This window comes from Haliotis rufescens, unplaced genomic scaffold, assembly GCF_023055435.1.
Source record: "Haliotis rufescens isolate VD_foot unplaced genomic scaffold, xgHalRufe1.0.p SCAF_54, whole genome shotgun sequence".
In the NCBI taxonomy this organism is placed as follows: domain Eukaryota; kingdom Metazoa; phylum Mollusca; class Gastropoda; order Lepetellida; family Haliotidae; genus Haliotis; species Haliotis rufescens.
The window spans coordinates 2,421,046-2,437,494 of record NW_025964268.1 but is presented as its reverse complement, the minus strand read 5'-3'; the positions used below and the strand labels follow the sequence as shown (position 1 = coordinate 2,437,494).

The following is a 16,449-nucleotide window of genomic DNA, read 5'->3' as shown; positions in this document are numbered from 1 at the left end:
TCACACTGTACCCTCACCCACACCGTCACACTGTACCCTCACTCACACCGTCACACTGTACCCTCACCCACACCGTCACACTGTACCCTCACCCACACCGTCACACTGTACCCTCACCCACACCGTCACACTGTACCCTCACCCACACCGTCACACTGTACCCTCACTCACACCGTCACACTGTACCCTCACCCACACCGTCACACTGTACCCTCACCCACACCGTCACACTGTACCCTCACTCACACCGTCACACTGTACCCTCACCCACACCGCCACACTGTACCCTCACTCACACCGTCACACTGTACCCTCACTCACACCGTCACACTGTACCCTCACCCACACCGTCACACTGTACCCTCACCCACACCGTCACACTGTACCCTCACCCACACCGTCACACTGTACCCTCACCCACACCGTCACACTGAACCCTCACCCACACCGCCACACTGTACCCTCACCCACACCGTCACACTGTACCCTCACCCACACCGCCACACTGTACCCTCACTCACACCGTCACACTTTACCCTCACCCACACCGTCACACTGTACCCTCACCCACACCGTCACACTGTACCCTCACCCACACCGTCACACTGTACCCTCACTCACACCGTCACACTATACCCTCACTCACACCGCCACACTGTACCCTCACCCACACCGTCACACTGTACCCTCACCCACACCGTCACACTGTACCCTCACTCACACCGTCACACTTTACCCTCACTCACACCGCCACACTGTACCCTCACCCACACCGTCACACTGTACCCTCACCCACACCCTATTCCTCAGACATACCCTCACCTGAACCCATTCCTGCATCCATACCAACACTCTTATCCACATTATCAACCGCGTCCTCATCCACGCCCTTACTCGCAACCACATCCTTTCCCACTTACACAAAAAGAAGCATCAACCACATACAAAGACACTAACCAAGTAACATTCCATTGTCACATATACACTCCCAAATAAACAACACACATACACACACAATTAAACCCGACAATACGAAACAAGCATACAGCACAACCTTACTCACCACAACTCGCAGCACCTCCATGCAACAACCACACACACATCAAAACAACAGTAAAATGATCGTATTAGTACTGTGAGCACAACGGGAACTCACCGTTAGTTCGGACACCAAACGTCGAACCATCCCACCTGACTGACGATCACTGCTTCGAAAATATACACGTCATATATAATGGCTACTCCGTATCCTTTGATCGTGAATTCACAAATAAAAACACAGGATTTCCCTTTAAAGGTTGTCCGGAATACCGGGGTTTCACTATAGTGGATCATGTTGTCTACAATGTTTTTCACCATATCTGAACACCCTGGTCGTTTATGAGATTTTTGGCGGATAGATTTGGGACCGACCAAATATACAAAACCAGAAAAAAAATTATTATTTAAAACTATGAGCCTGATGTTTTTAAAGCAAAACATCTCGCAAACAACGTATTTTTTGTGGCAGGCAATTAACAGTCGGAAGCATAATATTTTTTTCTCGAATTTTCGGGGAAAATCATTTTTTACATGAAATCCCAGACCCCAGACAAATTACATAAAGGTATTTTCTTCCTGTGTTATGGATAATGTGTATATCACCCATCCTTAATGAAGTAGGCATGCATGTGTGCTCCTGATACATCATAATTAACAAGTATATCTCCAATGACAACGACCCGTTAATAGAGAGCACAATTTCACTTTTTAACACCTTGACACCAGAATATGATGTCTATGTCTTACAATTTCGGACCGAACTTAAAATCATTAATAAAACATTCACAATCACAAATATCTTGAAATTCCCATACATTCTGTCTCTTGCCCAGTGGTGTTCCTTAACTTGGATGGTCCAGTGTAGTGTATTTCTTGGTAAATATCTGCTCCATCTGGATAATAACGTTAACAATACGTGGACGGCACAGAAAGAGATAGCATCGTCTCCGTATCCGACGCACAAACACTTGGGGTCGGTCAATATACAGGTGCTACACACAGAGGCGTGTCGCTCAATCAACACCACTCAAGTAGGATTCAAGTATTATTCTCACAAATGTACTATTTTAAATAACTTTGAACACAGGAACTGGCCTTGAAGTGATCTGACCCTAATTGACAATGTTGCGTGTACTTTTAGTTCAAACCTGTATTTTCCTTGTAAACAGGGGTAGGCGATCCTCGCCATCCTAGCATATTCCACGTGGCATATTCACGAACGTGTTTTGACGTAACAGTATTCACTTGCTTGATAACGAACCGTGAAGATGCGGGGTAGGATAGGTCTTCAGCACCCCGTGCTTGCCGTAAAAGGCGACTATGCTTGTCGTAGGAGGCGACTAATGGGATAGGGTGGTCACGCTCGCTGACTTGATTGATGCATGTCATCGATCTCAATTGCGTGGATCGATGTTCGTGATGTCAATCACTGGATTGTCCTGTCCAGACTCGATTATTTACGGACCGCCGTCATATAGCTGAAATGTTGCTGACTGCGGCGTTAAACAGCAAACAAACAAAACCTGTTTGATAATGGTATTAGAATCTACACCAGACGTAATTTCGTGACATGTTTTCAACCAAAACATGTTTATTTTGTTTATTATTTTGCCAGATATGTCCATTCATTGTGGTATGTGTAACCCGACACGCACAAAAGATTTCATTCCTGTCAAAGTTAATGATGTTTGGAAACACGCATCTGCCCTGATTCAACTTGTTAAATAGTGAGTTATATTTCAGCATTGATCAGTTCTGGTGGGTTGATTGCATGAACAATGCTAGGTTGGAAGACGCAATAACAGCCAGATCCCAGATGTTATGTACCCTCTTATAACAAGCAGGTTTTACAGTAACCTGAGTGAGTTGCGTTGAAGGTGGCTTTTAGCAGTATTCCAGTTAAATCACCTGTGTTAACTTAAGGGGGAGGGGGGAGTCTGATGCAGGCCTCAGACATTTTCAAATTGGGAGAAAGCCAAAGCATGGGTATGGCGCTGACAAACCTGGAAACATAATTGGGGCAAACAGGGACTCGAACCCATGATCATAGGTTCCTGGCTTGCCCAAGGGATGCATTGTGAGTGAGTGAGTTGGGTTTAACTATGCTTATAACAGTATTCCAGTTATATAACAGAGTGTCAGCTTAATGTGGGAGGAAAGCCCGAAGTGATGCAGTTCTCAGATGTTTACCACTTTGGTGAAACCCATGAGCAGGGGTATGGTGCTGACAAACCTAGAAACATAATCGTGGCGAACAGGGATTCGAACCCCCAATCATAGGTTTCTGGGTGCCCAAGGGACACAACTCTGCACTGTGAATCGCAGGGCCTTAGGCGACTGGGCCACCCGTGCCCCCTGGATGCATAGTGAATTGTGGTGCTTTTGAAGACTGAGTCACCCATGCCACCTACAGTAACTAAATGGTGACCTTCACCCTGACTGATCATGGCCAAAATCTCATAAAATCATTGCACATGTAGTAACTTCAGTTATAACAGCATGAATCCTTTTTGAAAAAGTGAAATACCAAAACCTTTTAAAAACCCTAACCTTACTGCGACATGTCCCCTAGACCCATGTGGTGAGAATGAAGCCACAGTACTTCAGCCATTTAACAGCAGTGTCAGCTTGATGTGGGAAGAAAGTGTCAGGTCCACTGTTGACGAACCAACAGTCTGTGCAGCCAAGAGAAGCAACTCTACACAGCGAACTACAGCAGAATTATAAGTGGAGCAAAAGTGTGAGTATGAACACACATTTTGACATAGTTTTCATTTCGGAAAACTTCAGCCTCTCATGTTTCTTCAATAAATGGATAAAAAAAAGATCATTATTTATTTTCATACCACTTTTAATGTCCAAAGCTATTACACCTAATTACTTTACACTTACAAAACAGGCTGATGGAAAACCACTTTGCCTCCAAGGCAGCCAGACACATACATGAAATGTACAGGAGAGAATTTGGTCGTCACAACCACATTACTGTGGGAAATATTGCTGCCAACTTCAAACATCTTGATTGGTCGTGTTGGCACACAGTCACAGAGTTCCTGGCAGCAGGGATCAAAAGCCAACAAGCGCACACCATTCCCGAATGGCGAGACGACAATTCGGCCATCTGTACTGAAGCACAACTCCTTAAGAAAGCCCTTTCCCACATTGGGTTCTTCAACATAATGCAATAACCTAGGTTTGTTTTTATGGACCTTATTGCTGAAGGTCCTATTGTGTCTGTTTGAGGCGCCCCCTGCCATTCTATTTCGTCCAGTATTTAAAACGAAACGCCTTCGGCCATTGTCAATTTGCCTTGAAGCATACTGATCATCTTCTGAAGCAGTAGGGTCCACAGAGTTGCCTCCCCTGATTAAACAGTTGCGTCGTAAGCTGATTTCTTCTTCTTCATCATGAGACAATGATCCTGATTCAGACAATGGTGACTCTCCAGAGTTATCTACCCTGTTACCTAGCTGCAGTCGATCCTCAAAGGGGAAGTTGAGGGAAGGGAACCGGTCAAAGTCTTGACCCTCGTCATCGTCCATGTCATCCCTATACACAACCTGCCCGAACCTACGGATGCTGGATGACAACAAGCTTCGGGACAGGATATTCCATCCTGACAAGTAATGATCCCCGACACTGTTTGATGAGGAGCCTGGCTGGGCATCAGAAGCTTTGGAGGCGGCTTCACTCATGTCACTGATGTCATCTGATTCTTGATTTGATGCTTGACTGGGACTGGGTGGAGCATCTGCTTCGCTGACTTCTTGTACATTGTGGATGCATGTCCACTGAAAGGAAATCAAACACACCTTTACTGTATTAGTCTGTAGCAAAGGGTGAGAGGATATAGTGAGTGAGTTGGGTTTAACCCTGTTTTAACAGCATTCTAGTTATATCACGGCATGTCAGGTTTATGTGGGAGGAATGCCTGAGGTGATGCAGGTCTCAGACGTTAACCACTTTGATGCTCAAAAGAACGGGTATGGTGCTGACAAACCTAGAAACATCATCAGGGCCAAACCAGATTCCAACCCACAATCATAGGTTTCTGGTGTGTTGCCCAAGGGACACAACTCTGCACAGCGAATTGACACACCTTACACGACTAGACCACCCATGCCCCTGAGAGGATGTGGTGTCTGGGTGCATTGGTTTTAAACAGTAGTCTGCAATATACAAATAAATACTGCTTGTAGATTTAAAAACATCAACAGTAAAGCATATACAATGAATATTGTCACTGAACCAAATCATGTTGTCTGTGTGCGTGTTTAAAATTCTGAATTCATATCTTGAGTGGGGAGGGTGTGTGAGTGATTTTAAAAGGGAGGGTCATATGCAGATCCTTGCAAGGTTGTGAATCATCCTTAACATGTATACATTGTAAGTTTTATATATGTGACTGGGTTTACAGCCAAATGTAGCAAACATGTTTGTTTTGGGAGATTTCTTGCATTCATACAGCACTTATCAAACTTGGAACACAGTGAAACAAAGTCAAGCTGAGTACCTCTGATTCTTCATCAGCACTGGTATTCCTGGAAACCACACACCAGCCTTGAGGGTGCACCTGTAAACAAAAATGGTATTATTCAATCAGTTAAGGTTAATCCTTCTAGTTTTATCAGCTTAATGTTCAAAATGATGCAGGTACATTTAAAGCACGATCATTGTTTCTGGCGTGCCCAAAGGAGGCAACTCTGCTCAGTGAACTGCAGCGCCTTAGACAGATTGGCCGCCTATGCCCCCTCATCTCTGCATGAAGATCTGCGGACACCTATATAGGAGGTCGCGCTGGTGAACCCTTAGCGAACTATGATGAATCAATCTAAATGAAAATGCATGGGTTTTGAACAAATCAGACGGCAGCATTCTAAACCATATGGTTTATATTCAGAACTAGTCATTACTGTTCATTCTGAGAATTCAGATATGTTTCTCTTAATGCTTCGCTTACTCGTATCAAGAATTCAGAAGCCTTGACATGGATTGCAAGGGTAGGCACGTCACCTGAAGCGCTCCTCCTTGGAGATTTCCACGCAGAGAGTGATAATATAAGGGTAACGCTTTTTTCAGAGCATTATCATTTGCAGAAACATGAGGTCTTCCGTTATTAGCTAAAAAGGATGGAATTTGTTATCAAATAAAAAGAAACAACAAAATCGGTTTTGAAACAGTACTGCAACCAACACGAATGTCACTGACCCACCTTTACAGATATGGAAACATCATAGAACAAACCAGATGACATCACTATTGAACGTGACGTCACCTTCCCCTATCCCTATGACGTCACCTGACAACGGGCGTGATAATGGCCCGTCGTCAAGCAATATGAGGGCATTATAAAGTTACAGAGGTGCACTCATTTCTGATAACATGAGAATTCTATCCATTTTAGCTATAATATCAAAGTAATGATTTATGAGACTGAGTTAACATCTGTCCCATGAAAAGGATCTGAACTCTACCTGGAGGGAAGCTATGACTTCAGCCTGGTTTTCTGCCGGGAAGTCGCTGATGATTTCAACTCGATTCCTCTTTCTCTCGAACACCTTATTGTACATCAGTGCAAGGCCACTGCTTGTTGGATTCAGCTGCATCAGACGATAGATGTTTGGTTCAAACCCACTGAGGTCATCTGATAACTTGGCTAGGTCAAGGTCATGGATGATAACGAGGAAGCCCCCAGCGGTGGTGATGATGAGTTTGGAATTATCGGGCGTCAGCTTTGAGCGCATCAAGGAGTTGGAATAGAAGACCTTCTTACGAGTTGTAGTTTCAGTTGAGTAGCTGAAAATACACCAGCCATTAGAAAGACTTCCTTCACATACTGTGGAACATACAGCAGAGATTGCTACACAATTTGAATAAATTACTGTCAGATATTTTATCCTTATGAATGTTGGAAAGTCTGTAAATCATGAAATTAATATATTTGGACCCACTCCTAAAAAGTGGCATGAAAATAATTCAAGTAGTCCTCCCTCCAACTATTAAAACAAATCACCAAACGATAACACCAAGACTGTAGACATGATATAATATGGGGGGACAGTAGCTCGATTGAATAACATCATTTGTCATTTTCACAAATTCAAATGCTTGACATGAAATCAAAAGCCAGACATTCCATAAGCGCATATTGAAATGAGTAATGTTAATATGTATTCCTGACAACTGATGCTGTTGTACTGGCATGTTCACTGCGTAGGTGAACAGTGTTTCGCTTGCAATAATAAGTCATTAGGTTATTTGACAGGTTACCAAAACCAAAGATGCTGTCCTAACAGCTGGATCAACTTGAGTAAACAAACTGACCAATCTTGACATGGAATTTGGTGAGGAACAAGCACTGTCTAAGACTGGCACTCAGTTACATTGTTTATGGTGAGCTTTGTTATATACTGTTAATGTGGAAAGTACTGCGAAAGCTGAGAGCGAATCACACTCACAAAAATTTCATGACGCTGTTATTTTTGCAGACCAACAACAAACACAACAATGTATGGAGATCGAGTCATATTTCATTTATTCACTTCCACACATTGACAAACCATCCATAACATGGTTAAATCTATAGTCCCTCACATCACGTTTCCTTATTACCCGTTGTCACTCAGTGTCAATAGTATAATCAGTAAAGTTCACTAACCTGTCACATTTCATCAATTTCCTTACATACGCCAGCCTTATAAAACTACTGTTATATAGACACGCCACTCCAAACTTCCTTGTGGACTACAACAACACGTACATGTATACAACACTGTGTAGTCCAGACATACGCCAGCCTTATAAAACTACTGTTATATAGACACGCCACTCCAAACTTCCTTGTGGACTACAACAACACGTACATGTATACAACACTGTGTAGTCCAGACATACGCCAGCCTTATAAAACTACTGTTATATAGACACGCCACTCCAAACTTCCTTGTGGACTACAACAACACGTACATGTATACAACACTGTGTAGTCCAGACATACGCCAGCCTTATAAAACTACTGTTATATAGACACGCCACTCCAAACTTCCTTGTGGACTACAACAACACGTACATGTATACAACACTGTGTAGTCCAGACATACGCCAGCCTTATAAAACTACTGTTATATAGACACGCCACTCCAACCTTCCTTGTAAACTACAACACATTTATCTATAGTAAAAAAAACCTGACTGACACCTTTTCATCACCCTGCTTCCTACCCTTTAAAAATAAAATATGTAAAAAGCAGCTTTGATCATTGGTAGTCTCATCAGTTGGGTGTCGCGAAACTTTCCACACGTAGTTAAGGATATTGTTACCCACGAGCGATAATTTTATGGCACAAAACTTTCCAGATTTACAGTATGTCATTGTTTCCTGTCGTGTGCAGTGAACTTGACATGACAACATACTCCAGTATGTCCAGTTACAAATGTGTCACATTAATTTCAAACTCGCATTAATTTCACAATTTACAGAACATGAAATCTTTGAGGAGCTGGAAGGTTTCACATTCTCAAGACCATCACATCCAGACAGTAATCCAGGGGCGTGTTCAGGAGGGCGGGCGCTCGTGATATTACGCGAGTGCACGCTGTTGAACACGGCTAACCACGCGTGTACTCGCGATCGAGCGTGTACTCGCGATCGAGCGTAGTTCGCCTCGTAATCCAAGATGGCGTCGCACATTGAACAAATGTTTGCCTTTGACGAGAATGGAACCGATGACAAAAGAATAATCTGTTAGACCAGATCTACCATCAAAAAGTTATTTTTGCATTTTCAATATATTGACCCGTGATGATCAGGGAAGACAATAGGTCTTCCGCAACCCATATGTTTGCCGTAAGGATCAAGTGATAAGACTCGCTGACTTGGGTGATGCATGTCATCATATCCCCATTGCACACATCGATGCTGGATTGTCTGGTCCAGCACAGGGACATGTAACTAATAATAAAAATAAACACTTTGTTATCATGAACATCCAAGTATGAACCCATCAAACTTGTGATGAAATTAAATGTGTGAACCTATGACACTTGTGGACAGGGCTGTTTTGATCCCCGGCGACACCATTTTGGATGCTGTGCCGCGAGAGCGAGTACGCGCCTCCCATTCAGAGAGGCGTGATATTGCCTCACTGTACTCTTGTGCAGTCGCTCGCCCTCCTGAACACGCCTCTGGTAGGCAAACAAAGGACTGTTTCCAACAATGCCATTTGTCTTCAGGTGTAGCAAGGACAAGGGACATAACTCTAGACTTATCATGCAAGGAATTTCTCTACGTCTTTTTAAATGAACAAATCTGCAAAATATCGATGTCAAATTGAGCATCATAAGTTTTATGGATGTTTTTTTCAAAAACACTGAACAATCACAAAATAATTGTGTGTGTATGACGTGTCAGCAGGAAAAAATGCGTAAATTTGGATTTTCTTCCAATTTTGAAGAACATAGGTTCAACGGATATGTGCTCCAACAAAAACAAACATAATGGCTTTAAGGGAATGCAACCCTTCACATCAAGCTGAGGCACCTGAGACCACTGCACTATTTTGAATTCACTGCTTACTTGTTGATGTCCCAGGTGTAGACACTGCCATCAAACCCTGAAGTTACCAGTAGACCCAGACTTGAGGCATAGTCAATGTTCTTCACCCAGTTCGAGTGACCCTCCAGCGTCCGTATGCGCTGCTGCAGGTTCCGCACATCCCATAATGCAACTGTGGAATCATCCGAACAGGTGGCAAATGTTCGAGTGTCAAGGAATCTGAAATGTGGAAACCAGCATGGTAGTCACGATAAAAGTGAGCAAGAGTGAGGAGTGTTTTATGCCACAATAGTATTATTTCAGCCATATCATCACCAAAGAACAGCCTTCACACACTGTACTCATGTGGCGATTCCAACCTGGGTTTTAGGCATGGAAAGTAGAGGGTTACAATATATGATGAAGCAGGATCACGAGGTGTACATGGGGTTTTATGCACCTCACATTAGGTTTTATTATGCCTCAAAGTGAGATTGACCAATCAGAGAGCAGAACTACTGACCCCACATGAGCCTGTATACCATCAGAAAAAATCCAAGATGGTTGATACTGACCAAATATGAGACCATATACCATCAGTAACAGCCATCTTGGATTTTCCAACACCCACCTCACATATTTCACATGGAAATGCTGGTACCAAATTTTGTTATTTGACACTGTTTTGTGTTTTACTATCCTTAATTGTGATGTGTAAGGACAATAATCTGTTATTTAGATCACGTGCGTGACTTTATTGATAAAGATTATAGTTAAAATTTTCAACAGGATAAGACCTCTAAGGTTTGATGAGTAGTCTCCCTTTGACCTAGTCCTGCACCATAACTGTGGAATATATTTATTTTATGAAAAAACAATAATCTAGAAACGCATACAAAAGCAAGTCTAGCCAGCTCTAGCTAGCTCTATTCCACATGAAATCAGCATAGGGATTTTTATTTCTTTTAGAGTCAAGAATTATATTATATTGTGTAAAATAAGATTTCAGAGACTAAATGTTAGCCTACCTTTGACCCTTAACGTCAACATACAGTTTCTGACATGTTTTAATGACATTGTAAAAGAGTTCAAACAAATTCAAAATAGATAGAAAGCTGCTGTTCAGTTGAGGTTAACTTGTACTATGTCACATGACTTTCATTGCGGCTCTTTACTTCGAAGTGGGGTATAACATGGATGGTATAAGGGATGTATTCTGCCTCTCAGAAATCCATGTGCAACCTGACTTGTTCATGCAGGATATATATAGAATACTAAACGAGCTCCCGTGTAATACCAATTTTAAGAAACGAGTTAATAGTTCTGGTATCTGACGAGCGAAAGCGAGTCAGATACCACAACTATTCACGAGTTTCATAAAATTGGTTTTACACGAGAGCGAGTTTAGTATTTTATTTATTACTTGTCATTTATAATGTTTTTAGAATTATACTGTTGAGTGTAAATAGGCTGAGACCTACACGATAATCCAATTGAGTTTAACAGAATAATACTAAAAACACGTCAAAAGTTGAAACGTATGAATTTAATATCATACAATAGTCCACCTTTAGAATTCAGGCGTTCGTCCCACAAAATTATCGTAGTGATAAGGCTATCACAACTCACATAATTTAACTTAGACTAAAGACTCTCGTTGCGCTAGAGTACGATCGCCTTGTGAAACGGGGCCTTGCAGCTCAAAGTTTACAATGACGTCACAATACCCGATGACGTAATTTGTTGAATTTTGTTGCAAGATCCATCTGCGAAACAATGCCATGTGACGTCAGCCTAGCAACAAGGTTGCTGGGGTCATCGAGTGTGCATAAGCTCATCCCAGTGATCTATCATCTCCACACACAATGTCGTTGAATACGCCAAGGGATGTTGAGAGCTTTCAATATTTGTTCGTGAAACGTGTTCCGAGAGTACATTAGCACGCGTTTTGGTATTACACAATGTGTAATAAAGCTGTATGTTTATTAAACAGGTGATCTCTTCACGGGCAAGTAATAAAAGGGATTTACTCCGCCGTTGGCAGGATACCAAGGCGGGATACACATTATTTATCAAGATCACATGAACCAAGCAGATCTCATCATTCAGACATGGAGGCTTTAATAACTGTCATACATAAGAAAAGTGCAAAGTAAAAGAAGGATAGCTTCATTATTAGCTTCACTTCAGCAAAAGCAGCAGCATTATCACAATATACTAATGTTAATGGTAGGACTGATCAAACATTATTTGCATGATAATGAGTATATATTTATAATTCACAAGATTCCACACACTTATATGCTTAAACTGCAACACCCTTTCTACCCCCATCAGTGTAGTCTCCAATGTTATTCTCAGCTCCCAAGAGAAAACACAGTTCAAGCTGCATATGAGGCCCGAGCAGGAAAACAGTCACAATACCATCTCATCCTACCTGGCACCCATGCACTGCTATGTGGACAGAGACATAGTCTGAACAAAATCACTTGCCTACTGAGACACAAAACGGGACTCGTGTTTCAGTGTGGGGCAGGACCGAAGCCTTCGAAACTCTCAGGAGCCAAACTGCCGAACACGGCAACCCATCCACCTACTCTCCATGAACAAAGTTGCTCAACATCGCCTGATTTGTGATCTGTCACCAGTACATGGCCCCCTTGGACACACTTGTGTATTGAGGACATACCATTGAAAATTTGAGGAGGAACCTAGAATTTTCTTTTTTCAAATAATTTGTTTCAGAAAATACCAAAGAAAACAACTTTGCTGCAGATTTCACAGACACAAAAAAATAAGTTTGCTGGACATGTGAAATGTCCTGAAAATAATGTGCTGTGAAAAAAACATTGTTTGACTCCTCTTTTCAGAGCACAATTGTCTTGAAGCAGCGACTGAAAAAATCTCAGGACCCCTAAAAAATAATTAATGGCTGATCCCTTTGGGTCATGGTGAACTAATTACAATCACAAGCCCTCTGCATGCTCAGTGCATCGCTTCCTTACCTGACACAGTTGACACAGTCTTGATGGGCATTGTCCTTGTGACCGACGAGTTTCCCATTGAAGGGGTCAAACATGAGTATACTCTGCCTCTCACAGGCTGCCACCAAAACCGACCTGAAACAGTCACCATGGATACCAGTTAACTGTCTATACAGTGAGTGGGTAGAGTTTAACATTTTTTTTAACATGTTGGGGGAGCACACCAGAAATAGGCTTCACACATTGTAGCCATGATGAGCCTTTGCTATAACAATTTGGCTACCACAGCACCTGTGTCAACATGTACATGTCCATATGGAACTGGTTGCATGTCTGGAGATCTCAATGATGCTGCAACATTAGATTCATTATTTACTTATCTGTTTTCAGTGTTCAAATTAAGAATTACTGGGTTCTTTGAGGTCTTCCCATAAACCCCATAAACATCCTAAATCTCTTAACTTTTAAGGTGAGGACAATGACAAGAACCCTTGACTTTCAGGGTTTACATCGAACACCTTTCAGTGTTCCTACATGAGAGCTTGCAGCAGATGAATGTCAAAAAACATTGGTCTGATTTACCGACTGACTCAAAGTTAAGGTGCCAATCCTCACTGTTTGCCAAAACAAGAAACATGCTCCTGTCTGAATTCTGTGACCCCAAAAACCTTAAAGAAAATTGATCATTTCTCCCAAATATATTACCATGATCATGCTTATATTTATGGGTGGGATGCAATGTAATGCCACCGACATTATTTTCTGCTCTTCCAGAACTTACCCATCAGCAGAAAAATCAAAGTTGAATATCCCTCCATGGTGACAGTGGTCTGTGTTCCTGTTGGGGTCCCAGCTGTTGACAGCTTTCACCGAAGAATAGAATGTTTTTGTGATTTTGCTTGTCTCTCCAGTCTGAATTGGAGATCCCGTCTCCCTTGACTGCAGCCACTTCCATGGCATGAATGTAGATTTTGGACAAGCTGGCTTAGAAAATCTAGAAGAATGGTACATTTGGCTTTTGTTTAAACACTAATCCCTGCTGACAGTCATATCTCGATGGTTTCCTTCAGGATATTCCTAGCCAGCGTGGGTATCAATAAACTGTCTAAACATGTTAAATGGTTGTTGAGGAAAACTATTTTGGTCCCAGTTTCAGTTTGTTGGTGACAAGGATGTTTGCTCCATGGCTAGTCTGTAAACAAAATACAATCATCATGAGAATCAGTCGACTATCAAACATAAACATGGATAAATTTGCAGTCAATTTGCAAACTAGATGCAAATGAGGCTACAAATGAGAACTAGACAATGTGTTCCCATGGAGATCTGTACTCGGGTCATTTTCAGCGGATAGAAATTATCTAGAATCACTACAAATTAGCCCCTTACAGTAATTTACACTTGGCTAATGATATTCACATTTACTGAGGTAGCCGCATCCACTCACAGTTCACTATATCACTGATGATGGCAAACATACAGTAGTACTAATGATAATAAACGACACATTAATGACCTGACACGCTCAGTGACATCTCCATAGCCAGCCATGTTCAACCTAACATAGTCCTGGTTCTCATTTAGAAATTAGCCTATATCCTTATGAAACGATACTTATCACTTCCGATCCAAACCGATGTAGTCGTTGGGTCATGCTTATCATGATTGTAACAATCTAACTTTCGCTATATTCCCATTCATAACAAAGTTTACATGCCAGCAATCAACAATGTGCGAAAAATGTCTAAAAATGGCTATGGATTGGTCTGCAGCCCGTGTCACTGAAAAGTTTTACAGCGTTTATTACTTGCATGTAAAACTGAACAAACACGCATGAAAACAATTCGACGCAACCAAAATGGCTTCAACTGAGTATCAACATTGCATAATAAAAGCCTCGTCACCACAAAATCCGATGTTGACTTTGTTTAGTTTTCTCAGCAGATCGTCGGATGTACTACCTCGATTGAACAGTTTGGGAATTGTATCAATAAACATTATATTGGTCTGGATAAATGAAAGAATAAGAAAGGAGAACGTTCAAAGGGCGGCTACTCCCAATATTCTCCAGAAGCATTTGTTTATTGGTAGAGTAGCCTGACATTAAGTCCAAGAAATAAAGTTAACTTATTTAGATATATACATCTCCAAAATAAAATAATAAAATTCGAATGGAGCCCAGAAAATGCTTGATTACGTAGAGCTTAGTCAATCCTGTCCAGGCCCAAACATTCTAGGTTCGAGTTGGACTCATTTTTTATGTAGTGTCTGGGCGGCAGACTATTGGTTGGGTAAACCAGCAAGCGAGCACTTGGGTGATTGGTTCACACAAACGACTTTCTAATAAATAGAAACGTCAGCCTGAAACAAATGCCAGCCTTCTATAATAAATCGAGGATTTATGTGTCACATATAGCACTACAAATCGTTTCCTTTAATTATAGGTATTTGTAGTTTATGCAGTAAAACGCTTACGAAAGCGTTTGGTTTATGAAAGTCAAGATATAAAATCCTTTTACTTGTTTCCGCATTATTGTGAGATTGCAAAGATTGAATGACGCGAACAAGTGCAATACACTTACCTACAGGTAACATAACACATTTGTCATAACGCTTGCGTGGAATTTGAGTGGCTGATATGCTACCTTTGACTTTTCTGGTTCTACTATTGATTCATTCAGTCAGTCAGTCAGTCAGTCAGTCAGTCATTAGTTTGTTTACAAATATTATGAAGAGTGGATACCTTATAATGTATGTCTTTTCATTAAAACAAAATATGTACATGATGCATTTGCATAGATACATAAATGTATCATCAGTTACATACACGTATAAAATTCATATAAAATTGCACGCCCGAAACCTATGATCGGAAAGGGTTCGGATCCTGGCTGACCCCCTCGGTGTTAAACCTTGGATTCGGGTTTTAAATCTCATATAAACCCTCTGATGTGTTATATTCTACATATAGTAGCTCATTGTTCAAGCAGGCATATTCATAGTTATGTAACAAATCTCCATCGATCAAACTGTCTGGTTGTTATCAATTTGCGTTCTGATGTGAGTTATGTAATATACCACATATATACACAGACAGACATACATAAATGCACACACAAACCAAAACACACACACACACACACACACACACACACACACACACACACACACACATACACACACACACACACACACACACACATGATTAGGATGTCTCTCCATATGTGTAATTTACCCAAGTACACATATCAACTGCGATAACACCATTGTCACAGAGATGGGCGGTGAGGTAACCCATTGGTTAATGCTTTCGCTCGTCACGCCGAAGACCCAGTTCGATTCCCCACATGGGTACAATGTGTGAAGCCCATTTCTGGTGTTCCCGCCGTGATATTGCTGGAATATCACTAAAGGCAGCGTAAAACCTTACTCACTCACTCAATCACTCACTCACTCACAGAGGTGTTTATCAAATTACTACATATACTACTGTATATGCAAGTACACATACTTGTAGATTTGCACACAACAAGAGACACAATACAAGTTGATCTTAAATCAAATGTCAAAAAGAATATTTACGGGCAACAATACTATGGCATTCACAATGTAACATCATATACTACTCAAAACAAGTTAAAGAACACCCACAATTATAAGATTGTGCTTTGCAATACAGAGAATTTCAACAGTCCCTTCATAGGTATAATTTAAAATATGACTGGAAAAAATCTCAGCTCTTTCTTATGAAAAAAACCCACCCCAGCCCCCCAAAATGAAGAAAACAACATGACAAACACCCCGTCTCGTGGTATCGCTTTCTCGTCTCGTGTGATCGCTTTCCCGTCTCGTGCTATCGCTTTGTGGTCTCGTGCTATGGCTTTGTCGTCT

General features: G+C 41.5%; 1 protein-coding gene across 1 annotated transcript; it reads right to left on the bottom strand.

Annotated features, from left to right (window-relative positions):
- Positions 1–3,874: 3,874 nt before the first annotated feature.
- Positions 3,875–14,596, bottom strand: LOC124121923 (DDB1- and CUL4-associated factor 10-like). The gene is made up of 7 exons (XM_046485054.2): positions 14,463–14,596; positions 13,340–13,750; positions 12,580–12,693; positions 9,617–9,814; positions 6,516–6,837; positions 5,555–5,614; positions 3,875–4,832 (listed from the first exon to the last, which is right to left on the bottom strand). Exons 2-7 carry the CDS (start codon positions 13,567–13,569, stop codon positions 3,930–3,932), a joined length of 1,827 nt encoding a protein of 608 aa, XP_046341010.2. The 5' UTR covers positions 13,570–13,750; positions 14,463–14,596; the 3' UTR covers positions 3,875–3,929.
- Between the last annotated feature and the right edge of the window lie 1,853 nt (positions 14,597–16,449).

Bases quoted from the DNA above. Each gene is read 5' to 3' on its own strand.
- LOC124121923 (XM_046485054.2), bottom strand. From the start codon at position 13,569: ATGTACCATTCTTCTAGATTTTCTAAGCCAGCTTGTCCAAAATCTACA. The intron at 5,615-6,515 runs GTAGAGTTCAGA...TTTTGTTTACAG, and splicing joins AAGTCATAGCTTCCCTCCAG to GTGCACCCTCAAGGCTGGTG. The intron at 4,833-5,554 runs GTACTCAGCTTG...ATTTCCTTTCAG, and splicing joins GTGCTGATGAAGAATCAGAG to TGGACATGCATCCACAATGT.